Consider the following 25,924-nt stretch of genomic DNA (forward strand, 5'->3'; position numbering starts at 1 on the left):
CAGAAAAAACCACAGCACTCACCACACCAAAAGCGGGGCACAGCTATGCACTTACCACTCACAGGGTGGGGTGCATGTAACACAGCACTCTCCACCACAAAAGCGGGGTACACAGCTGTACTTACCACTCACAGGGCGGGGTGCATGTAGCCCATGACCACATCGCTCTAATAAATACAAACAAAGAACCCAGCACTCAAAGTAAACTCACTTATCCTCAACAATTCAATAAATAAATGATGGGGGTTTAGTTGGTGGATTGTCCAATGCACGGAAGCCTGCATACCGATTTTCAAGGTACCCCACCTTCATGCAGGTCCTACACTATCACAGAGTCTTAAAACCTGACTACTTCACTGCTATTACAAAAAAACTATAACCAGGCGCTAATGTATCATTACCATATTTAGATAATAGTATTACTGGTAAAAAAATTTTGCTTTATAAATGATATTACATTCTGCGTACAAACCAGCTGCAGGAGAAAGCTTGACTTGGGGTAAGTCAAGTCAAAAAGAACCGGCACTACACAGTCCCGGTAACACTAGAACAGCAAACGAATCCCCTCCTGCGCTATAAATGTTATGATATGGCTCAGAGTTCAATGAAAAACAAATATATAACTTATTATATTATATATATTTTTTATTTTATTTAATAGTATTTCATATAAATATATTTCTATGAGGAAGCCCCCATAAGAGGAGCGAAACGCGTCAGAAGCAGATCTTTTTGGACCCATATACCAGCTACATTACACCCTTATAATAGACCTTCATTCAGCAGTATTATCTGTGGAAGCAACGGAGAACGGGACATTACAACCGTGACTGAGGTGTCTGCATACGGCACTCGGAGACGTGGACTCATAGAGCCTGGAAGTCGGGTGAAATATCAGCACAGCAGGCGCTAGTGAAGCGCCGTTCCCGCAGCCCGAGTCCGTCTCACATGTCATTTGAACTTTCCCGTGTGACAACCACTGGTGCAAGCCGCATGTAAGGCTCCTGCGGGGAGCAGTTCTATTGCACAACATTGTCTTCTTTGCAAAGTGGTAACGTATTGAGGATATCCAATACAATACAACACATGAATATGCTACCTATTTCATGGGTGTGAATCTAGCGGGTAACCTTTTTCATATGGACTGATTTTTTATTAATTTTATATTTTTACATTTTTTCTGTGCACAGAAGTTTTATCTTAGATCCACCTCCTTTAGATAGGCAAGAGATATGTAAATGATTTTTCATAATTGACCGGTCTGAAGTGTAATTTTTATATATATACTTCACTGCTATTACACACATTATCTGCCTGCTAGATTTAATGTGTACCTGCCACAGACTTTATGGCTTTCCAAGTGAGATATTTCAACTCCACTGTTGTGAGTGGTTCAAACCAAGGTGACTTGAGGAAACTTAATACCACATTAAGATCCCACGGCGCCACCGGAGGTACAAAAGGAGGCGTAATATGCAGCACCCCCTTCACGAATGTCTGTACTTCAGGAAGAGAAGCCAATTCCTTTTGAAAGAAAAAGGATAAGGCCGAAATTTGGACCTTTATGGACCCTAATTTTAGGCCCAAAGTCACTCCTGTTTGCAGGAAGTGAAGCAGATGACCCAAATGGAACTCCTCCGTAGGAGCAGTCCTGGCCTCACACCAATAAACATATTTTCGCCATATACGGTGATAATATTTCAATGTCACGTCCTTCCTAGCCTTGATCAGGGTGGGAATTACCTCCTCCGGAATACCTTTTTTCGCTAGAATCCGGCGTTCAACCGCCATGCCGTCAAACGCAGCCGCGGTAAGTCTTGGAACAGACAGGGCCCCTGCTGCAGCAGGTCCTGTCTTAGAGGAAGAGGCCACGGATCTTCTGTGAGCAACTCTTACAGATCCGGATACCAAGTCCTTCGTGGCCAATCTGGAACAATGAGGATTGTTCTTACTCTTCTTAGTCTTATTATTCTCAACACCTTGGGTATGAGAGGTAGAGGAGGGAACACATAGACCGATCTGAACACCCACGGTGTCACTAGAGCGTCCACCGCTACCGCCTGAGGGTCTCTTGACCTGGCGCAATACCGCTTTAGCTTTTTGTTGAGACGGGACGCCATCATGTCTATCTGAGGCAGTCCCCACCGACCCACGATCTGTGCGAAGACTTCTTGATGAAGTCCCCACTCTCCCGGATGCAGGTCGTGCCTGCTGAGGAAGTCCGCTTCCCAGTTGTCCACCCCCCGGGATGAATACAGCTGATAGGGCGCTTACATGGCCTTCCGCCCAGCGAAGAATCCTGGTCGCTTCTGCCATGGCCGCTCTGCTCCTTGTGCCGCCTTGGCGGTTTACATGAGCCACTGCTGTGACATTGTCTGACTGAATCAGAACCGGTTTGTCCCAAAGCAATGCCTCTACCTGGCGTAGGGCGTTGTATATGACCCTTAACTCCAGGACGTTGATGTGGAGACAAGTCTCTACATTTGACCAGAGACCTTGGAAATTTCTTCCCAGTGTGACTGCTCCCCAACCTCGGAGACTTGCGTCCGTGGTCACCAGGATCCAGTCCTGAATTCCGAACCTGCGGCCTTCTAGGAGGTGAGCACTGTGCAGCCACCACAGGAGAGATACCCTGGCTCTTGGAGACAGGGTGATCCTCTGATGCATATGTAAATGGGACCCGGACCATTTGTCCAGTAGATCCCATTGAAAGGTCCTCGCATGGAACCTTCCGAAGGGGATGGCCTCGTACGATGCCACCATCTTCCCCAGGACACGCGTGCAGTGATGCACTGAAACCTTTTTTAGCTTTAATAGGTTCCTGACCAGGGCTATGAGCTCCTGAGCCTTTTCCATCGGAAGAAAAACCTTTTTCTGGTCTGTGTCTAGAATCAGACCCAGAAAGGTCAGGCGCGTTGTAGGGACTAGCTGGGACTTCGGTATATTGAGAATCCAGCCGTGCCCCTGCAACATCCTCACCGACAGCGACACGCTGTCCAGCAACTTCTCCCGAGATCTCGCCTTTATGAGAAGATCGTCCAAGTATGGGATAATTGTGACACCCTGCTTGCGCAGGAGCACCATCATTTCCGCCATTACCTTGGTGAAAATTCTAGGGGCTGTGGAAAGCCCAAATGGCAACATCTGAAATTGGTAATGACAGTCCTGTACTGCAAAGCTCAGGAACACCTGGTGAGGAGAGAAAATCGGAACATGAAGGTATGCATCCTTTATGTCCAGGGACACCATCCAATCCCCCCCCCCTCCAGGCTGGCGATGACCGCTCTGAGCGATTCCATCTTGAACTTGAACTTTTTCAAGTACAAGTTCAGGGATTTTAGATTCAAAATGGGCCTGACCGAACGGTCCGGTTTCGGGACCACAAACAGGGTTGAGTAATACCCCTTTCCTTGCTGGAGAAGAGGAACTTTGACTATCACCTGTTGAAGATACAATTTTTGAATTGCAGTCAACACTAACTCCCTCTCTGACGGGGAAGCTGGCAGAGCCGATTTGAAAAACCGGCGAGGAGGCACGTCTTCGAATTCCAGCCTGTATCCCTGAGAAACAATCTCTATAGCCCAGGGATCCACCTGTGAGTGAACCCAGACCTGGCTGAAAAATCGAAGACATGCCCCCACTTGAGCTGACTCCCCCCGGGAAGCCCCAGCGTCATGCGGTGGACTTTGCAGATGTAGGGGAGGACTTCTGCTCCTGGGAACTAGCTGCATGCAGCTTTTTTCCCTTGCCTTTTCCTCTGGCAAGGAAGGACGATCCCCGTACCTTCTTGCTTTTATTGGAACGAAAGGACTGCATTTGATAATGAGGTGCCTTTTTAGTATGCTGCGGGGGGACATAAGGTAAGAAATTCGATTTACCGGCCGTAGCAGTAGAGACAAGGTCCGAGAGGCCTTCTCCAAACAACTCCTCCCCCTTGTAAGGCAACGACTCCATATGCCGCTTTGAGTCGGCATCCCCCATCCACTGTCGGGTCTACAGGAGTCGTCTAGCAGAAATAAACATAGCATTTATTCTGGAGCTTAGTAAACAAATGTCTCTTTGAGCATCCCTCATATATAAAGCAGCATCTTTGATATGCTCTAGGGTCATTAGAATGGTATCCTTATCTAGGGTGTCAAGTTCCGCAGATAAGGAATCTGTCCATGCTGCGATAGCACTACACACCCAGGCCGATGCCATAGCCGGTCTAACGATAGTACTGGAATGTGTGTAAATGTGCTTCATGGTAACCTCCTGCTTACGATCAGCAGGATCCTTGAGGGAAGCTGTATCCTGAGAAGGCAGTGCCACCTTCTTGGATAAGCGTGTCAGCGCCTTGTCTACCTTCGGCGAAGATTCCCATCGTATCCTGTCCTTTTGTGGAAAGGGATACGCCATAAGAATCCTTTTGGGAACTTGTAGTCTTCTATCTGGAGATTCCCAAGCCTTTTCGCACAAGTCGCTTAGTTCAAATAGCTGTTAAGTCAGGGCTACCTTTTGGGCAAACGTGACACCCTAGGGGAAGATTCCCATCGTATCCAGGCCCTAGTAGGGAAAGGATACTCCCTGAGAATTCTTTGTGGGAAACTGCAGTCTCTTGTCTGGAGATTCCCGCTCTTTTTCATCATGAGAGGACGGAAAAGTGACCTCAGGCTTTTTCCCTTTATACATGTGTACCCTCGTGTCAGGGACAGGGGGTTCCTCAGTGATATGCTAAACCTCTTTAATGGCAATAATCATGTAACGAATACCTTTCGCCACCTTTGGCTGTAATTTTGCATCCTCATAGTCGACACTAGAGTCAGTATCTGTGTCGGTTCAGTGATCTGGGATATGGTGCGTTTTTGAGACCCCGAAGGTCCTGGTGCCACAGGGACAGGCATGGTCTGACTACCTGACTGATCCCTAGCTTCAGCCTTGTCTAATCGTTTATGCAGTAAATTTACAGTTGCATTCAAGACATTCCACATATCCACCCAGTCCGGTGTCGGCGTTGCCGACGGCGACCTGACCATCATGCACGCCCCCCTCCTCCTTAGGTGAGCCTTCCTCGTCAAACATGTCGACGCACACGTACCGACACACTTCACACACACAGGGAATCTCTTTTCTGAAGAGGCCCCCCTTGGAGAGACAGAGAGAGAGTATGCCAGCACACACCCCAGCGCTATATAACCCTGGAGAAAAACACAGATTGTTTACCCAGTAGCGCTGCTTAATGTATAAACGCCAATAATGTGCCCCCGCCCCCTACTTTAAAACCCCCTTTCACCGTGTGTCAAGCAGGGGAGAGTCCGGGGAGCTTCCTCTCAGCGGTGCTGTGGAGAGAAAATGGCGCTGGTGAGTGCTGAGGGAGAAGCCTCGCCCGCTCGGCGGCGGGCTTCTGTCCCGCTCAAACTTACTAAAAAATGGCGGGGGCTCTTTTATATACATGTACAGTGCCCACCTGTACATGTATATAGACTTTTGCCATAGGAGTGGTGTTTTATTGCTGCCCAGGGCGCCCCCCCTGCGCCCTTACAGTGACCGGAGTGTGTGAGGTGTATGGGAGCAATGACGCACAGCTGCGGTGCTGTGCGTTACCTCAGTGAAGCACCGAAGGCTTCTGCCGCCTGAGACGTCTTCTGTCTTCGTTTCTTCTGGCTCTGTGATGAGAACGGCGGTGCGGCTCTGGGGTGAACGCCCAGGACGAACCTGTGTTCACTCCCTCTGGAGCTAATGGTGTCCAGTAGCCGAGGAAGCAGAGCCTATCATTTAAGTAGGTCTGCTCCTCTCTCCTCAGTCCCTCGATGCAGGGAGCCTGTTGCCAGCAGTGCTCCCTGAAAAAGAGAAAAAATCCTAACAAAAATGCTTTCTAAGCAGGAAACTCAGGAGAGCTCCCTGCAGTGCACCCATTCTCCTCTGGGCACAGTCTAAAACTGGGGTCTGGAGGAGGGGCATAGAGGGAGGAGCCAGTGCACACCCAGAGTCCAAAGTCTTTCTTAAAGTGCCCATGCCTCCTGCGGAGCCTGTCTATTCCCCATGGTCCTTACGGAGTCCCAGCATCCTCTAGGACGTTAGAGAAAATATCCCTTGTTTTGGAGATGAGGTGGAACTGGAACAATGACCTGAGTCTGTACAAGTTTTTGAATGGCATCCTGTAAGGTTATACTTGCCTCTTGTGAAACTGGTAAGCCTAATTTGAAGAATCTGTGAGGTGGGAGCTCCTGAAACTCCAGTCTGTAGCCCTGGGAAATAAGATCTATGACCCAGGGTTCCTGGCATGATGTTATCCAGATGTGACTGAAAAACTTTAGTCGGGCTCCCACCTGCCAGTCTTCCAGGCATCATGATCCACCGTCATGCTAAAGGCTTTCAGGAAGCAGAGCTAGAGCTGTACCTGTGAACCTGCAGTTGCTGGTTTGCACGGTTTACCTCTAGCACCTCTGGTGGCTGTAGAAGAACCTCTGGTTTTGCTCTTAAACTTGGCAGTCCGAAAGGTCTGTAGATTAGGTCCTGAGTAGGCCTTCCTGGCTGGAGGAGCTGCAGAAGGAAGATAAGTGGAATTACCCGCAGTAGCTGTGGAGATCCATTTGTCTAGTTCATCTCCAAATAAGGCCTCTCCTGTGAAGGGAAGGCCTTCCACGCCTTTCCTAGAGTCCGCAGTCCACTGGCGTAGCCATAAGCCCCTGCGTGCTGACACTACCATAGCCGTGGTGCATGCATTAAGCAAACCTACTTCTTTTATGGCTTTTACCATAAAGTTCGCAGAGTCCTGTATACGTTGTAGGAGTAAAACAATCTCTCCCCTAGATAAGGAATCCTACCCCTCAATTAGGTTACCTGACCATTTAGCAATGGCTTTAGTAATCCACGCACATGCTATAGTGGGTCTCTGGGCCACCCCACCAGTCTTATACAAGGATTTGAGTGTGGTCTCAAGTTTACGATCAGCCGTGTCTTTCAAGCAGGCAACACTCATTTCCGTGACAGCCTGGATACTGATGCATCCACTATCGTTGGATTTTTCCATTTTTTCCTATCCTCAGGAGGAAAAGGAAAGGATGAGAGTAACCTTTTAGGCATCTGAAATTTCCTATCAGGATTAACCCATGGTTCTTCAAACAGGGTATTCAGCTCATTTTATACAGGAAACGTGACTGAGGACTTATTTTTTACATTAAAATTAGTTTCCTCACATTCCTCTGTCACCTTATCAGGAATTTGTAGACCGTCTCTGATAGCTTCTATAAGAGCCTCCATTCCCTGTGACAAAGCAGCATCCCCCCCACCCCTCTGAGTCCACCTCCCCCTCCTCCATGTCTGACCCTTCATCATCCGAGTCAGACTGCAGGATATGGGACAGAGTACATTTTTGCAGACAAATGGTAGAGGTCTGAGACGCTGTTTTGGGGACTGAATCTCTGTTCATAAACTCATCCACAGATTGTCTTAAGTATTGCGTCTCTTTCTCATTGCGGGACAATTCAGTAAAAATATGAGAGATAATTCCTTTAATAGAATCCAGCCATACTAGCCTGGGAAGGTGCACTACATTGAGTACACTGTAGTAAGCTCCCTGAGGAAGAGGAACACTCTGCTGTGCATGAAACACATTCTTTGCCTGACAATGTAAATGTGACAGTACGTACACACACACACACACACACAGGAAAAGGGTAAGAGCACAATTAACCCACAAAGAGCCCTTCCAGGGAGACACAGAGGTATTATGGAGCCAGCACACCTCGCCCTTATCGCTAATGCCAAGCTTAGCCAGGTCGCAGACTAAGTACCCAGTACACTAATAATCACTCCCACCCCCCTGCTATGACCCCCTGGTACCGCTGAGGTAATCTGGAGTTTCTCCGGAGGAGCTGCGGGTCCCTGTAAGTCAGCGTCTGTGTCCATTGCAGAGAGAAAATGGCTCTGGTGAACTGCTGGATCCGCTCATAGTGAAGCCCCACCCCGCTTTATTTTTTATTTTTTATAATGACTGAGGTAATCTGGTGATTAAAATGGAGTCCTAACCATTTTAAGTCTGTGTTTGCCAGTGTGTGTACTGACACTCAGTCGCCCCCTCAGAAGCTGTGCATCTGCACTGTGAGTCTGGAGACGCAGTCCGCCCCGATTAGAAGCCATACGTCTCCGTACCCTCATGCCGCCATAATGGCCGGCGACCCGCTAACTGGGATGCCGGCTTAGTACTCACCACTCTTCTGGATCTGGGGTGGCGGCGTGCTGCGGGAATGTACGCTCGCCGTGGTGTGGCTTGCGAATAGTTCCCTCAAGAGCTAGTGTCCTGTCAGCAGGGAATGAGACCACTAACCCTTCAAGAGGTTGCCACCCCCCCCCCCCCCCCTAAGTCCCACGAAGCAGACAGGCTGGTGCCATCCAGTCCTGCCTGAAAATGACAAACAGAAAAATAAATGCAGAAAACTCTTCAAGAGCTCCCCTAGCTGTGACCGGCTCCTCCGGGCACATTTTCTAAACTGAAAATACCGGCAGCGCTATTGATGAAGTGATTGGAATGGAACAATAATTGTATAATATGACAATTTATTTTACTAAAAACCAATAAAACTACTAAAATTGGCAATTGCTCTCCTCACAATGGCCCTCATTCCGAGTTGTTTGCTCGCAAGCTGCTTTTAGCAGCTTTGCACACGCTAAGCCGCCGCCTACTGGGAGTGAATCTTAGCTTATCAAAATTGCGAACGAAAGATTCGCAATATTGCGAAGAGACTTCTCTGTGCAGTTTCTGAGTAGCTCGAGACTTACTCTTCCAGTGCGATCAGTTGAGTGCTTGTCGTTCCTGGTTTGACATCACAAACACACCCAGCGTTCGCCCAGACACTCCTCCGTTTCTCCAGCCACTCCCGCGTTTTCCCCAGAAACTGTAGCGTTTTTTCACACACTCCCATAAAACGGCCTGTTTCCGCCCAGAAACACCCACTTCCTGTCAATCACATTACGATCACCAGAACGAAGAAAAAACCTCTAATGCCGTGAGTAAAATTCCTAACTGCATAGCAAATTTACTTGGCGCAGTCGCACTGCGGACATTGCGCATGCGCATTAGCGACTAATCGCTCCGTTGCGAGAAAAAAACAACAAGCGAACAACTCGGAATGACCCCCAATAATAAGATAGATTACACACATCACGTTCAGTTAATTCTGTATATACAGGTTGAGTATCCCATATCCAAATATTCCGAAATACGGACTTTTTTTTAGTGAGAGTGAGATAGTGAAATCTTTGTTTTTTGATTGCTCAATGTACACAAACTTTGTTTAATACACAAAGTTATTAAAAATATTGTATTAAATGACCTTCAGGCTGTGTGTATAAGGTGTATATGAAACATAAATGAATTGTGTGAATGTAGATACACTTTGTTTAATGCACAAAGTTACAAAAAATATTGGCTAAAATTACCTTCAGGCTGTGTGTATAAGGTGTATATGTAACATAAATGCATTCTGTGCTTAGATTTAGGTCCCAACACCAGGATATCTAATTATGGTATGCAATTATTCCAAAATACGGAAAAATCAGATATCCAAAATACCTCTGGTCCCAAGCATTTTGGATAAGGGATACTCAACCTGTATTGGGATCACTTGGTGTCTGTTCCTTTAGAATATGCCCAGATATGTCCACTAATTTCCATAGAGGTTCGATTAACTTAGCACAGTTCGGTTGTTTGAATATATACCGGTCACCACTTTAGAGGTGGAAAGGCTTCCATACATGAGAGTCCATGTTAAATTGAAAATGTCCTCATTTGTGTTGGTGAGTGCTGGAGATATCCTCTTGTTGCTGCACAGCAAGTTGGCAGTGGATCCAAGGCTGGTTCAGACACACGCTGGTGATCGTCGAAGCTGAGGTGGTGTGAAACAGGGGGGTCCTGACGCGTTTCGCTGCTCCCCAATAAGTTTAGCAGCTTTATCAAAGGATACTATGCAATGAATGAGTGGGGTTTTATATACACTTTCTAATGAGGAGAATTACTAGCACCTGTACAAATAATCAATCCAATCACTTCATATAAGATTCAAAACACTAGTGTGGTATATAGGAGGCAGACCTATTAGATAGACTTGGTGTTTACATAATTCTAAGTTCTATAATTATAGTCCAATGTATATATAAATCCTGATTTGTTTTACTTCAACTAAATATAGACCATTTTTTAACCAATAGGTGGCAATGTTTATTGTCCATTGCTGTGGTAACTGGAGATTATGTATCTCTATTGGTTACTGGTTTTGATGGACTTGGGTTGGATGGACTTGGGTTGAGGGAACCTATACCAGAAATTATGGGACGACCAGGGGGTGAGGTGAGGGATTTGTGTATTTTCGGGAGGTGGTAATATATTGGAATTACTGGGTGTTCTGAATAAAGAAAATGAGATTCCTCTTTGGAGATGACTCCCTTCATTTGTGCTACATCCAAAAGTTCTAATAATTCAATTTGAAATTTTTTGGTGGGATCTCCTGCAAGTTTCTTATAATAGGTGCAGTTATCCAACTGCCGTCTAGCTTCCAAAATATAATCGGTTTTGTCTTGTATGATTAGCCCCCCCCCCTTATCCGCCTCTTTCATCACTAAAGATGTATTACTCGTAAGGTCCTTAAGGGCTTTCTTCTCTCGTCTAGTCAGATGTGTACGTCTTATTTTGTTAGTTGGAATATTGGCGCACATTTTTAAAGTCACTGAGAGTTGTTTTGTAAAAGTTTTCTATGTTAGAACCTTTTGATTTAATTGGAAAAAAAATAAGAATTTACTTACCGATAATTCTATTTCTCGTAGTCCGTAGTGGATGCTGGGAACTCCGTAAGGACCATGGGGAATAGCGGCTCCGCAGGAGACTGGGCACAAAAGTAAAAGCTTTAGGACTACCTGGTGTGCACTGGCTCCTCCCCCTATGACCATCCTCCAAGCCTCAGTTAGGATACTGTGCCCGGACGAGCGTACACAATAAGGAAGGATATTGAATCCCGGGTAAGACTCATACCAGCCACACCAATCACACCGTACAACCTGTGATCTGAACCCAGTTAACAGCATGATAACAGAGGAGCCTCTGAAAAGATGGCTCACAACAATAATAACCCGATTTTTGTAACAATAACTATGTACAAGTATTGCAGACAATCCGCACTTGGGATGGGCGCCCAGCATCCACTACGGACTACGAGAAATAGAATTATCGGTAAGTAAATTCTTATTTTCTCTGACGTCCTAGTGGATGCTGGGAACTCCGTAAGGACCATGGAGATTATACCAAAGCTCCCAAACGGGCGGGAGAGTGCGGATGACTCTGCAGCACCGAATGAGAGAACTCCAGGTCCTCCTCAGCCAGGGTATCAAATTTGTAGAATTTAGCAAACGTGTTTGCCCCTGACCAAGTAGCTGCTCGGCAAAGTTGTAAAGCCGAGACCCCTCGGGCAGCCGCCCAAGATGAGCCCACTTTCCTTGTGGAATGGGCTTTTACAGATTTTGGCTGTGGCAGGCCTGCCACAGAATGTGCAAGCTGAATTGTACTACAAATCCAACGAGCAATAGTCTGCTTAGAAGCAGGAGCACCCAGCTTGTTGGGTGCATACAGGATAAACAGCGAGTCAGATTTTCTGACTCCAGCCGTCCTGGAAACATATTTTCAGGGCCCTGACTACGTCCAGCAACTTGGAATCCTCCAAGTCCCTAGTAGCCGCAGGCACCACAATAGGCTGGTTCAAGTGAAATGCTGAAACCACCTTAGGGAGAAATTGAGGACGAGTCCTCAATTCTGCCCTGTCCGTATGAAAAATTAGGTAAGGGCTTTTATAGGATAAAGCCGCCAATTCTGAGACACGCCTGGCTGAAGCCAGGGCTAACAGCATTACCACCTTCCATGTGAGATATTTTAAGTCCACAGTGGAAAGTGGTTCAAACCAATGTGATTTTAGGAATCCCAAAACTACATTGAGATCCCAAGGTGCCACTGGAGGCACAAAAGGAGGTTGTATATGCAGTACCCCCTTGACAAACGTCTGTACTTCAGGAACTGAAGCCAGTTCTTTTTGGAAGAAAATCGACAGGGCCGAAATTTGAACCTTAATGGACCCTAATTTTAGGCCCATAGACAGTCCTGTTTGCAGGAAATGCAGGAAACGACCCAGTTGAAATTCCTCTGTAGGGGCCTTCCTGGCCTCGCACCACGCAACATATTTACGCCAAATACGGTGATAATGTTGTACAGTTACATCCTTCCTGGCTTTGATCAGAGTAGGGATGACTTCATCCAGAATGCCTTTTTCCTTCAGGATCCGGCGTTCAACCGCCATGCCGTCAAACGCAGCCGCGGTAAGTCTTGGAACAGACAGGGTCCCTGCTGGAGCAGGTCCTTTCTTAGAGGTAGAGGCCACGGGTCCTCTGTGAGCATCTCTTGAAGTTCCGGGTACCAAGTCCTTCTTGGCCAATCCGGAGCCACGAGTATAGTCCTTACTCCTCTCCTTCTTATGATCCTCAGTACCTTGGGTATGAGAGGCAGAGGAGGGAACACATACACTGACTGGTACACCCATGGTGTTACCAGAGCGTCCACAGCTATTGCCTGAGGGTCCCTTGACCTGGCGCAATACCTGTCTAGTTTTTTGTTGAGGCGGGACGCCATCATGTCCACCTTTGGTTTTTCCCAACGGTTCACAATCATGTGGAAGACTTCTGGGTGAAGTCCCCACTCCCCCGGGTGGAGGTCGTGTCTGCTGAGGAAGTCTGCTTCCCAGTTGTCCACTCCCGGAATGAACACTGCTGACAGTGCTATCACATGATTTTCTGCCCAGCGAAGAATCCTTGCAACTTCTGTCATTGCCCTCCTGCTTCTTGTGCCGCCCTGTCTGTTTACGTGGGCGACTGCCGTGATGTTGTCCGACTGGATCAGCACCGGCTGACCTTGAAGCAGAGGTCTTGCTAGGCTCAGAGCATTGTAGATGGCTCTTAGCTCCAGGATATTTATGTGAAGTGATGTCTCCAGGCTTGACCACAAGCCCTGGAAATTTCTTCCCTGTGTGACTGCTCCCCAGCCTCTCAGGCTGGCATCCGTGGTCACCAGGACCCAGTCTTGAATGCCGAATCTGCGGCCCTCTAGAAGATGAGCACTCTGCAACCACCACAGGAGACACTCTTGTCCTTGGAGACAAGATTATCCGCTGATGCATCTGAAGATGCGACCCGGACCACTTGTCTAGCAGATCCCACTGGAAGGTTCTTGCGTGGAATCTGCCGAATGGGATTGCTTCGTAAGAAGCCACCATTTTTCCCAGAACCCTTGTGCATTGATGCACCGAGACTTGGCCTGGTTTTAGGAGCTTTCTGACTAGTTCGGATAACTCCTTGGCTTTCTCCTCCGGGAGAAACACCTTTTTCTGGACTGTGTCCAGGATCATCCCTAGGAATAGAAGTCGTGTCGTCGGGATCAGCTGCGATTTTGGAATATTGAGAATCCAACCGTGCTGGCGCAGCACTATCTGAGATAGTGCTACCCCGACTTCCAACTGTTCCCTGGATCTTGCCCTTATCAGGAGATCGTCCAAGTAAGGGATAACTAAAACTCCCTTCCTTCGAAGGAGTATCATCATTTCGGCCATTACCTTGGTAAAGACCCGGGGTGCCGTGGACAATCCAAACGGCAGCGTCTGAAACTGATAGTGACAGTTCTGTACCACAAACCTGAGGTACCCTTGGTGAGAAGGGTAAATTGGGACGTGTAGGTAAGCATCTTTGATGTCCAGAGACACCATATAGTCCCCTTCTTCCAGGTTTGCAATCACTGCTCTGAGTGACTCCATCTTGAATTTGAACCTTTGTATGTAAGTGTTCAAGGATTTTAGGTTTAAAATTGGTCTCACCGAGCCGTCCGGCTTCGGTACCACAAATAGTGTGGAATAGTACCCCTTTCCCTGTTGTAGGAGGGGTACCTTGATTATCACCTGCTGGGAATACAGCTTGTGAATGGCTTCCAATACTGCCTCCCTGTCTGAGGGAGACGTCGGTAAAGCAGACTTTAGAAAACGGCGAGGGGGAGACGTCTCGAATTCCAATTTGTACCCCTGAGATACCACCTGAAGGATCCAGGGGTCCACTTGCGAGTGGGCCCACTGCGCACTGAACTTCTTGAGACGGGCCCCCACCGTGCCTGAGTCCGCTTGTAAAGCCCCAGCGTCATGCTGAGGACTTTGCGGAGGCGGGAGAGGGCTTTTGTTCCTGGGAACTGGCTGTTTGTTGCAGCCTTTTTCCTCTCCCTCTGCCACGGGGCAGAAATGAGGCGCCTTTTGCCCGCTTGCCCTTATGGGGCCGAAAGGACTGCGCCTGATAGTATGGCGTCTTCTTAGGTTGAGAAGCTACCTGGGGTAAAAATGTGGATTTTCCAGCAGTTGCTGTGGCTACCAGGTCTGATAGACCTACCCCAAATAACTCCTCCCCCTTATAAGGCAATACTTCCATGTGCCTTTTAGAATCCGCATCACCTGACCACTGCCGCGTCCATAAACCTCTTCTTGCAGAAATGGACAGCGCGCTAACTCTTGATGCCAGTCGGCAAATATCCCTCTGTGCATCACGCATATATAGAAATGCATCCTTCAAATGCTCTACAGTCAATAATATACTGTCCCTATCAAGGGTATCAATATTTTCAGTCAGGGAATCCGACCACGCCAGGCCCGCACTGCACATCCAGGCTGAGGCTATTGCTGGTCGCAGTATAACACCCGTGTGAGAGTATATACATTTTAGGATATTCTCCAGCTTTCTATCGGCAGGTTCCTTTAGGGCGGCCGTATCAGGAGAGGGTAGTGCTACCTGTTTAGACAAGCGTGTGAGCGCTTTATCCACCCTTGGGGGTGTTTCCCAACGTGCCCTATCCTCTGGCGGGAAAGGGTACGATGCCAATAACCTTTTAGGAATTATCAGTTTTTTATCGGGGGAAACCCACGCCTCATCACACACTTCATTTAATTCCTCGGATACAGGAAAAACTACAGGCAGTTTTTTCTCACCAAACATAATACCCTTCTTAGTGGTACTTGTATTATCAGATATATGCAATACATTTTTCATTGCTTCAATCATGTAACGTGTGGCCCTAGTGGAAGTCACGTTTGTCTCCTCATCATCGACACTGGAGTCAGTATCCGTGTCTGTGTCTGCCATTTGAGGTAACGGGCGTTTTAAAGCCCCTGATGGCGTTTGAGACCCCTGGACAGGCACAAGCTGATTAGCCGGCTGTCTCATGTCGTCAACTGTCTGTCGTAAGGAGCTGACACTGTCACGCAGTTCCTTCCACAAGCTCATCCACTCAGGTGTCGACTCCCTAGGGGATGACAACTGTATAATAGGCAATTGCTCCGCTTCCATCTCATTTTCCTCCTCAAACATGTCGACACAATCGTACCGACACACCGCACACACACAGGGAATGCTCTGATAGAGGACAGGACCCCACTAGCCCTTTGGGGAGACAGAGGGAGAGTATGCCAGCACACACCAGAGCGCTATATATATACACAGGAATACCACTATCAAGTGTGCTTTTCCTTTATAGCTGCTGTTAATATAAAACTGCGCCAAATTAGTGCCCCCCCTCTCTTTTTTACCCTTTTCTGTAGTGCAGGACTGCAGGGGAGAGTCAGGGAGACGTCCTTCCAGCGGAGCTGAGATGGAAAATGGCGCCCGTGTGCTGAGGAGATAGGCTCCGCCCCCTTCTCGGCTGCCTTTTCTCCCGCTTTTTTGGTAATTCTGGCAGGGGTTAAAATACACCCATATAGCCCTGGGGGTTATATGTGGTGTATTTATGCCAGCCAAGGTGTTTTACATTGCTGCTCAGGGCGCCCCCCCCTAGCGCCCTGCACCCTCAGTGACCGGAGTGTGAAGTGTGCCTGAGTAACAATGGCGCACAGCTGCAGTGCTGTGCGCTACCTTGTTGAAGACTGATGTCTTCTGCCGCCGATTTTTCCGGACCTTTTCTTGCTTCTGGCTCTGTAAGGGGGCCGGCGGCGCGGCTCCGGGACCGAGCTCCGAGGCTGGGCCTGTCTTCGGTCCCTCTGGAGCTAATGGTGTCCAGTAGCCTAAGAAGCCCAATCCACTCTGCACGCAGGTGAGTTCGCTTCTTCTCCCCTTAGTCCCTCGATGCAGTGAGCCTGTTGCCAGCAGGTCTCACTGAAAATAAAAAACCTAAAACTAAACTTTTCACTAAGAAGCTAAGGAGAGCCCCTAGTGTGCACCCTTCTCGGCCGGGCACAAAAATCTGAGGCTTGGAGGAGGGTCATAGGGGGAGGAGCCAGTGCACACCAGGTAGTCCTAAAGCTTTTACTTTTGTGCCCAGTCTCCTGCGGAGCCGCTATTCCCCATGGTCCTTACGGAGTTCCCAGCATCCACTAGGACGTCAGAGAAAAATCAGACTTTGTTTTAAACTGGCCTCTTGAGATATCAAATATCTTTTCGGGCTTTTGAGTAAAATTCAGATTATTTTCCTCCCATAATTCATTAAGAGTTTCTATTGCAGGACAACAGCAGCACTAAATAATGAACATAACAATGAGTCATGCTATGAGCAGTCATGTGACCGTCATTGAGTAATAGGGATGATTATGATAGGCTATACTCCAAGTCTATCAATCTTATTGACCAATAGAGGTGTATAATTTTTTTTTTAACACTAGAACTTGCCATCAACACTTGCGGTCATGTGACCATCACTTCTCAATCAATTGATTCGGCCTTGATTGGTTGTAACCCAAGTCCATCAAAACCAGTAACCAATAGAGATACATAATCTCCAGTTACCACAGCAATGGACAATAAACATTGCCACCTATTGGTTAAAAAATGGTCTATATTTAGTTGAAGTAAAACAAATCAGGATTTATATATACATTGGACTATAATTATAGAATTTAGAATTATGTAAACACCAAGTCTATCTAATAGGTCTGCCTCCTATATACCACACTAGTGTTTTGAATCTTATATGAAGTGATTGGATTGATTATTTGTACAGGTGCTAGTAATTCTCCTCATTAGAAAGGGTATATAAACCCCACTCATTCATTGCATAGTATCCTTTGATAAAGCTGCTAAACTTATTGGGGAGCAGCGAAACGCGTCAGGACCCCCCTGTTTCACACCACCTCAGCTTCGACGATCACCAGCGTGTGTCTGAACCAGCCTTGGATCCACTGCCAACTTGCTGTGCAGCAACAAGAGGATATCTCCAGCACTCACCAACACAAATGAGGACATTTTCAATCTAACATGGACTCTCATGTATGGAAGCCTTTCCACCTCTAAAGTGGTGACCGGTATATATTCAAACAACCGAACTGTGCTAAGTTAATCAAACCTCTATGGAAATTAGTGGACATATCTGGGCATATTCTAAAGGAACAGACACCAAGTGATCCCAATATATACAGAATTAACTGAACGTGATGTGTGTAATCTATCTTATTATTGTGAGGAGAGCAATTGCCAATTTTAGTAGTTTTATTGGTTTTTATTAAAATAAATTGTCATATTATACAATTATTGTTCCATTCCAATCACTTCATCAATAGCGCTGCCGGTATATCTTTTTGTTTCTTGAGTTTATACGGGAGTGACTCTCCTGTTTATGTGGTAGCCGCTTGGTGCAGCAATCCCATAAGAAGCGCCTGTTCTTCTTACCAAGGAGCTCTTTACATTTTCTAAACTGAGTCTGGTAAGACGGGCATAGAGAGAGGAGCCAGCCCACACTATCAAATTCTAAAAGTGCCCATGGCTCCTAGTGGACCAGTCTATACCCCAAGGTACTAAATGGATCCCCAGTATCCTCTAGGATGTACGAGAAACATATTTTTGGCAAAGTGTAGGAGTAGGTCCTTCATGCTACTTTATGAAGACAAGGGGGTACATTTACTAAGATGGGAGTTCTATTTAAGATGGGATGCTGCTCATAGCAACCAGATTCCAGGTATTATCTTCTAGAAGGTGCTAAATAAATGAGAAGTAGAATCTGATTGGTTGCTATAAGCAACATCCCATCTTAAATAGAACTCCCATCATAGTAAATTTACCCCATGGTATCTGTACTAACCTTATGAAACTTTTTTAGAATATAAATTGTCTTAGTATAACTAATATCAATTGCCTTAGTATAAAGTGTTCTGTTCAAAAATATTTAATATGTATTGTTGAACAACTATTCACCGATGTTTAAGGGGCGCGGTCGAGGCAACGCAGGCGTGCCTGGACCGTTGGGGGGCAGGGGCTGGGCCGCGGCAGCTGCGTGATGTCACAAGCAGCCGCTACGACCTGGGCAGCAATGAATAGCTCCCTGCCAGTACAAAAGCATTGCCGCTGTGTGATGCTTTTGTACTTGTGCGACGGGGGAAGGACCTGGCATGCGGGGCGGACTAGACCTGTGCTGGGCGTCCCCCCACATGTCAGGGAATCTGATCGTAGATGTGCTAAATTTAGCACATCTACGATCAGGTCTGAATCACCCCCACTGTTACAACGGTCGTAAAATGAGATCCCTAATGCAAGAAAAAGGGGCTCCAGGCCCTATAGTAGACCTTGGCCCTTTTGCACCCCCCATGAAAATTGCTTTCCCAAGCCATGAGCCTGTGTCTACACCATGCTAGGTGACACAGAGTGTTTATCACAGGGAGAAAGAAAAGGATTACTGGGGTCATTCGGAGTTGATCGTAGCCCTGCAAAATTTTGCAGGGCTACGATCACAACAATAGACATGCGGCGGGGGGACGCCCAGCACAGGGCTATCCCACCCCGCATGTCAGTGCTGCTCCCCCCCCCAGAAGTGCAAAAGCATCGCACAGCGGCGATGCTTTTGCACTTTAGGAGTAGCTCCCGGCCAGCGCAGCATTAGCATGCTGGCCGGGAGCTACTCGTCGCTCCCCGGCCCGCAGCGGTTGCGTGTGACGTCATGCAGCCGCTGCAGCCCCCCCCTCCTAGGTCCGGCCACGCCTGCGTTGGCCGGACCATGCCCTTGAAACGGCGGCCAAACGCCGCCATTCCCCCGCGACCGCCTCTGCCCGTCAATCAGGCAGAGGCGATCGTAGCTCAGCGACGGCATCCGGCCGACGGCGCTGGCGCAGTTCTGACACGATCGCTGCGCTGCGATAAACTGCAGTGTGTGATCGGGTCAGAATGACCCCCACTACACTAGAAGATCCCAGTGTTTGAGCAGGCTGCTTCATCCTGCCTATTTTGTAAATGTAGAAGTGTGCCCTGCCCTTTCTCTGAAGTGCCCACACACTGCAAGACCACCATGCTGAAACCAGAGATGGTGCTTGGTCAAGCCACAACAATATGCTACACAGGTGAGACACAGCTGCCTGGCTATAACCCAGTACCCTGGAGGTGTACACCACTCAAACCATGGAAGAGGGAGGACTGTGAGGCTCCTTTTCAATGCTGCCGGCAGCCTCACACAAGTTGGGGGAAATCCTAGATGAACAGGGGTAAATTTACTGAAGGTTCTAAAAATGAAAAGTGGTGATGTTGCCTATAGCAACCAATCAGATTCTGTCTATCATTTTCTAGGATGCAATAGAGAAATGAGACAGAATCTGATTGGTTGCTATGAGCAACATTAGCACTTTTCATTTTTAGAACCTTTAGTACATTTTCCCCACAGACTCCACTGCAGCAGTCTATGAGGCATGTGAAGGAAAGATGAGCTGCTCGGAGCACCCCACGGCTGGAACGAGATGGTGATCAAGACAAGATGAGCGAAGCTGACCCCACAGGATTAAGTTGTCACGCCCTTCTTCTGCTCGTGCTGCACTGTATGGGGTGAGACTGCTCGTTCCCTCCTCCAGGTTGCTTGGCTGGACTGTAGTGCATCAGTTATATGGTATAAATGCACGCACTGTACGGCACAGCTGAAGCTCACATACTCTATGAATGTGCTGCAGCACTGGTGCCATGTTACCAGCAGGGTGTCCTCCATACACTGGGGGCATGCCTATAAGGAATTATAGCATGTGGGTATCGCACACAACCTGTGGCAGATGAAATTACCATCCATCATGTAATGTAAGTGTTTTTATGTGCATTTATAGTTAATAATCAATACAATTTCCCAATTAGGCACTATTGTGTGACATAACATGATTTGGGGCATTACATTACATATACAGTAATGCAATGATTATATCCATTTATTCCAATAACGGTATATTATAGTTGTAGAGATGCATCATGTCCCAAAAAAATTTCTAAATTAAAATATGCCCTCCACAGAGTTCAGCACCATCCTAGATAAAATCCTAGAGCAAGCACTAAGATCCCGGTTTCTTGTACGTAGAAACGTCACCCCTCCAAAGGGGTCATTCAGATCTGATCGCTGGGCAGCGATTTTTGCAGTCCTGTGATCAGATAGTCGCCGCCTACAGGGCTATTGTATTTTCGCTGTACAAGTGTGCAATCGCATGTGTAGCAGAGCTATACAAACTGCTTTTGTGCAGTCTCTGCACAGCCCAGGACTTACTCTTCCTGTGAGATAGAATCCTGATGATCAGGGCCGGATTTGACGTCAGGAACCCTCCTAAAACCTCTTGAGCACGCCTGGTTTTTCCGGACACTCCCTGAAAACGGTCAGTTGCCACCCACAAACGCCCTCTTCCTGTCAATCTCCTTGCGGAGGACCGTGCGAATGGATCCTTCGCACAATCCCGTCGCAGGGCGCAGATGCCCATTGCAGCCGTGCGACGCGATGGTGCGGTGCATACGCAGTTCCAATCTGATCGCCCGTTGTGCGAAAACGCACAGCGGCGATTAGATCTGAATGACCCTCCCAAGTTACATTAATAGATGGTTGCATGGAAACCAATTTCACATCAATGATTTAAATTCCACAGATATCACCAAACGAGTTCACAGTGGAGAACACCGTTATAGAGGGTTTGTTAGAAGACACAAAATAATTTTGACATTTGTGTAAACTTGTTTAAAAAAAAAATATTCTGGTGGTTTATGTTTGTAAATGTGTGTAAATGTGAGATCTCTGCATTTCCTATTAACATGTAGGATGTAAATCTCTTTTGCTGGCCTGTTCGCAGTGTGCTGGGGGAATTCTGTTTGTATTTTTTTTTGTCTCGATTAACCCCATACTTACATGCACATGTGATATACAAAAAATGGTAGGCCTATCACTTAAAATAATATTTTGAGGTTTGTTTACTGAATACCGGGTCTAAAACCCCACATTCCGGACTGTGTTTATGCCCAAAATTTTAAAGGGCAATGCTTTTACTAGCTGTGTTTTGCTAGCAAAATCATTGCCCTTTTAAACACTATCAGGGGCCAGGTTTTACATACCGACACTTAGCAGACAGAGGGGTTTATTTTGCTAAGTGGAGAGAATCAAGTGGTCAGTTAGAATGTAATTTTTTTTTTTTTCTCCTTCTAAACCCAAGTCAGGTCTGGGCAACTGGAATCAGCCGAGAAGCAACAACGCATTTGCAGTTCTCACCTTGTGATACACACGTGGCTGTTGAAAGGAACGTGGAGGAAAAGACATATTCTGAGCCTTCACAGTCACTCCCATGGGAGGTATACCCAGGATGGAATGCCTTGTTGCTGCAGAAAAGAACTGAGGCATTGGCGGAGCCACCATGCTGAGACCACGGAGATTACCTGCAAAGAGAACAGTCGTAGCTTTATTAAAGTTGTAAGTAAAAGTTTTGTTAACCAGAATGAAACGAGACTTATGGATATCAGGATATTTGTGTATACATGCGTTGACAGAAGATGCAAGTAGAGGAAAGAGGTAACTCCTGGAAGGGTAATGGGCCCTTAGCATATTCTGGAGGCCACAAGCAGGATTACACACAATACTTACCCTGCATCTGCTGCATCAGCAAAGCACGCTGTAACATGGTGTGAGTATTAAGGAGCCTGGCCGGGTTGGCTGCTTGCAGGTTCATCATCTGCTGCGACTGCTGGTGCTGGCCTGGATTTGGTATATGCCTGTTGAAGGGAGGACATTAGTGGGAGGAAAGGTGGAGAAGGAACGTTCACGATCAGAGGACAGGGTGCAGGATATCCTCACCTGGGTGCTGCATGCTGGGCCGGTATTTGGTGCTGTGCAGTCTGTGGATGGCGTGAAGGTTGCTGCTGTTGCTGCAGGAGATGCTGAAGCTGAATCAGCTGATGGAACTGCTGCTGTTGCTGGTTAAACATCTTGTCACAGATAAGTCTGAAGGAATGGGGGAAGGAAGGTAAGTCATTAAGTCAAATCAGCCTTTATTTATGCCAATGTTCTCCGATAATATCAGATGCAAACTTCTCCTGGGAAATCTGTAATATACAGTAGTTCATGGAACGGACGTATAGAATGTCTGCCATACTGGACCTTCATTCATGGAAGCTACACAAGCAGTGCATTTTTCATACTCATACAAAAGTAAGTAAGTCTTCTCCATCTTAGTTGCAGAGAGTGATGGTGAAGGACAGGCCAATGAGAGGGTGACCAGCAGGGTGGCCTAAGAAACAGGGCTTTGAGCCTACACCTAGGATTGGCCGGTTGGTGCACAGGCCACGTTGATAACCCTAGGGTTTGTTTGTGTAGCGGCCAGAACACATTCTTGATAATATTTCCAGAATTTTTGAGTCACTCCCTGAGGCGACACATGCACTATGATATGGGGACAAGTTACCACTGGTAATATAGCTTCAAATAATGGCAAACATTTAAGTATTATAAAAGTGGTGTTCATTCTAGGGGATGCGGTTATGTCACAATACAGATGCTGGGATCCCGAACGCTGTATAGCCCGCCAGTCGGCATGCCGACCAACAGGAACTATTCCCACTCCTGGGTGTCCACGACACCCATACAGTGGGAACAGAACCACCTGGTCTAACAGCCGGGACCAGGTGGACCATGTCCTCTGGGGACTGCGTCTGGCCAGTTGGACTGAATTACGGTATAGCTGGGTACACACTAGATGACATTTTAAACTAAATTTGCCAATAACAACGCATCGTTACAACAAATTTGTTTTATCGTCTAGGGTCGCTAGCGAGGACCTCTGTGTGCAGCTCAATTTTGGAAATGCCACTAACGACTAGGCGCAAATCATCCAGTATGTACGCTACCAACACAGAGCCTAAATCAGACCTGATCGCAAGCAGGTGATCGCATGTGTAGCAGAGCTGTACAAACAGATCTTGTGCAGTGTCTGAGTAGCCTTACTCACCCGCTGTGATCACATCAGCCTGTCCGGGACCGGAATTGACGTCACACATCCGCCCTGCAAACGCTTGAACACGCCTGCGTTTTTCCAAACACTCCCAGAAAACGGTCAGTTGACACCCACAAATGCCTTCTTCCGGTCAATCTCCTTGCGAACGCCCGTGCGAATGGATCATTCGCACAAACCCATCGCTGAGCGGCGATCCGCTTTGTACCCGTGCAATGCGCCTGCACATTGCGGTGCATACACAGTTTAGACCTGATCGCAGGCTGTACGAAAACGCAGCCTCACGATCAGGTCTGAATTACCCCCAATATCGTTTGTTCGGAAGTTCCGGTGAAATTGTGAGTGACATCATACCGCTTGCATGTCATCTAGTGTGTACCCGGCTTAAGCAAGGTTACAGAAATCCTCTGTGCGTACTGGATTTACACAGAGGGGATGGACCTTTTTAACATGTAAAAAGCTGTTCCTCAACAGGGGGTCTACGCACCCAATTTATAGCTCTGCTAAATCTGCACTCCCCATAAATGACACAACAAATTACACGGCTACATCTAAGCAGCACTAGGATGAGGGTAAAATCCGGATCCATGGTACTGTACATATATTGAAAAAGCCAGATCCATGCTAAATACAATAGCAAAAAAAAAAAGCCAAATGCATACTAAAGTCATTGAAAAAGCCGGATCCACTGGAAAAAAATGTGTAGATTTGGCTTTCAGCATATGTGTGTGTGTGAATTTAGCAAGTATTTGGATTTTCAGTATTTTTAGAATGGATTCGGCTTTTTCAATATATTTGGTATGGATCCTGCTTTTACCTTCTTTCGAAAAATGACATCTTGCAATTTAGCTGTCTTATAAAGACAGGAAGTTTCAAATGATACGGGGTAAAAAATGCCCTCAATGATTAGGTGTTCTTTCAATTGTCATTTGTTTTTTTATACCTTCATTTTTGCTAAGTGCCTGCCACCTGAATGCATGTGTAAATATTTTACCTTAGAGTGAATGCTACATTTACCAGTAGATTAAATGTAACAATAATAAAACACTTTAGGGTTACAAAGACTCTGTTATACATGTCTAAATACCAGAAAAAACACTAATGGAAATATACAAACATAATGCCCAGTAATGTCATTATCACACACACCATTGTCTCATGTAAAATTATAAGCATATTCCTTTTAGTTTTCGATTCACTTCTATATAACCGTACATGGTCCGCCGGCCACAATAGCGACATCAATGAAACAGGATGGTGCAATGTAAACCTGGTATAGTGTGTGTGTGTGTGTGTGTGTGTGTGTGTGTGTGTAATATGTTCCCCTCCATCCAAATATAACATGACTCTACACCTGCCTCCCACTATACATGTACCATACATGTGACAACCTCCATCTCATATTGTACACAGCAAGCTATTACATGTGCAGCTCCTGCATCATCATGCAGCCTCACATACACCACTACTTATGTAATACCATGTATGTGTTAGCCTCCATGTCATGCACTCTCCTAGCACATGCACTGACATATATGCGTCAGCCTCCATCTGATAGGATACACATAGCCTGATATTACATGTGCAGTCCTTACATCATGTATCCTTCTAGCACATGCACCACCACTAGGTACCATGTATGTGTCAGCCTCCACCTGAGTGAATAGATGCAGGGCCGGCATCCATTCACAGTGTCGGGAGAACCTGGGGACAATGACGGGGACCGGGTTGCAGCGAGGCCCCGCCCCCTTTCCGGTCGCGCGCGCCAGGGTCTCTAGTTTCCAGTCTGTATGACCACCACTCATGTACTGTATGTGTCAGCCTCCAGCTCATACGCTGCACATAGCATGCATTACATGTGCACCCTCCTGTCACATGCAGCGCCACTCACCACGTATAACATGTCCGCCTGACCCTTGCTGCCTTATATCGCATGTAATATGTCATCCCTTCCTTCCGCCACTGTAGTAGAACATGCATGCGCCCTCCCACCATAGAACTCTCACCCCAGCCAGCTGCTCTCCTGCAATGTACATGTCCCCATGGAGCCCGTGCACTACATCCATGCAATCCCATGTAAGCGGCCGCTGACAGATCTCTTACCGGCTCGGTATAGCGTTATGTGGGCGAGTGAGATCAGCTGAGGCTTCCCCGCAATCCTCCTGCTTTATCTCTGACACGCACAGGCCTCCTCTGCTGCAGCTGCACCGTCCACAACAGGGACAATGGCGGAGAGGCCGGGGAAACCATGCGTAGCGCCCTCTGCTGGCGGCGATGGGTATCGCAGCGGTGTACTGTAACCATTCCTCTTGCGCTCTCTGGAGAAAGCAGCACACAGGGCAATCAATAGAATACAGGGCTCAGCTGTATGCATACCTCCCAACATGACCCTCTCCAGGAGGGACAATACTGTAGCTCAGCCAGACAGGCAATCACTTTGACAGTACTCTACAGCGTTGCCAACTTGCCATGAGTATGTCTGTTTCTGCAGCGGGGTACACTCTGTTCCACAGGGAATACAATCTTGATCCAAAGGCACCAACAGGCTAAGGGTGGGATGTACTAAAGCGGTAAAAAAAAAAAAAACAGGGGTTTTACTGCAATTTAAAATTTACTGAGACCCTACCGCCGCGTTTTCGCCGTCCATGGTATGGCGATACCCTATATAAGCCTATGGGCTTCTT

General features: G+C 47.1%; 1 protein-coding gene and 1 long non-coding RNA gene across 5 annotated transcripts in view; one reads left to right on the forward strand and one right to left on the reverse strand.

The window, feature by feature from the left end:
* Positions 1-19,858, forward strand: part of LOC134948556 (uncharacterized) — a 66,176-nt gene extending 46,318 nt beyond the window's left edge. The window contains exon 3 of the long non-coding RNA XR_010182973.1: positions 19,670-19,858. This is a non-coding gene — a long non-coding RNA (uncharacterized LOC134948556). The remainder of the gene's footprint in view (positions 1-19,669) is intronic.
* Positions 1-25,299, reverse strand: part of CIZ1 (CDKN1A interacting zinc finger protein 1) — a 99,624-nt gene extending 74,325 nt beyond the window's left edge. For 2 of the 4 annotated variants that reach the window (XM_063936600.1, XM_063936604.1), the window contains exons 1-4: positions 25,247-25,299; positions 22,088-22,234; positions 21,878-22,005; positions 21,509-21,672 (exon numbers count right to left, since the gene is read on the reverse strand). In XM_063936600.1, the coding sequence (XP_063792670.1) occupies positions 21,509-21,672; positions 21,878-22,005; positions 22,088-22,234; positions 25,247-25,284 (477 nt within the window). In that variant the 5' untranslated portion in view covers positions 25,285-25,299. The other 2 variants (XM_063936602.1, XM_063936601.1) reach the window with 2 other exon arrangements.
* Positions 25,300-25,924: the final 625 nt, after the last annotated feature.

Source organism: Pseudophryne corroboree, chromosome 8 (assembly GCF_028390025.1).
Source record: "Pseudophryne corroboree isolate aPseCor3 chromosome 8, aPseCor3.hap2, whole genome shotgun sequence".
NCBI lineage: Eukaryota > Metazoa > Chordata > Amphibia > Anura > Myobatrachidae > Pseudophryne > Pseudophryne corroboree.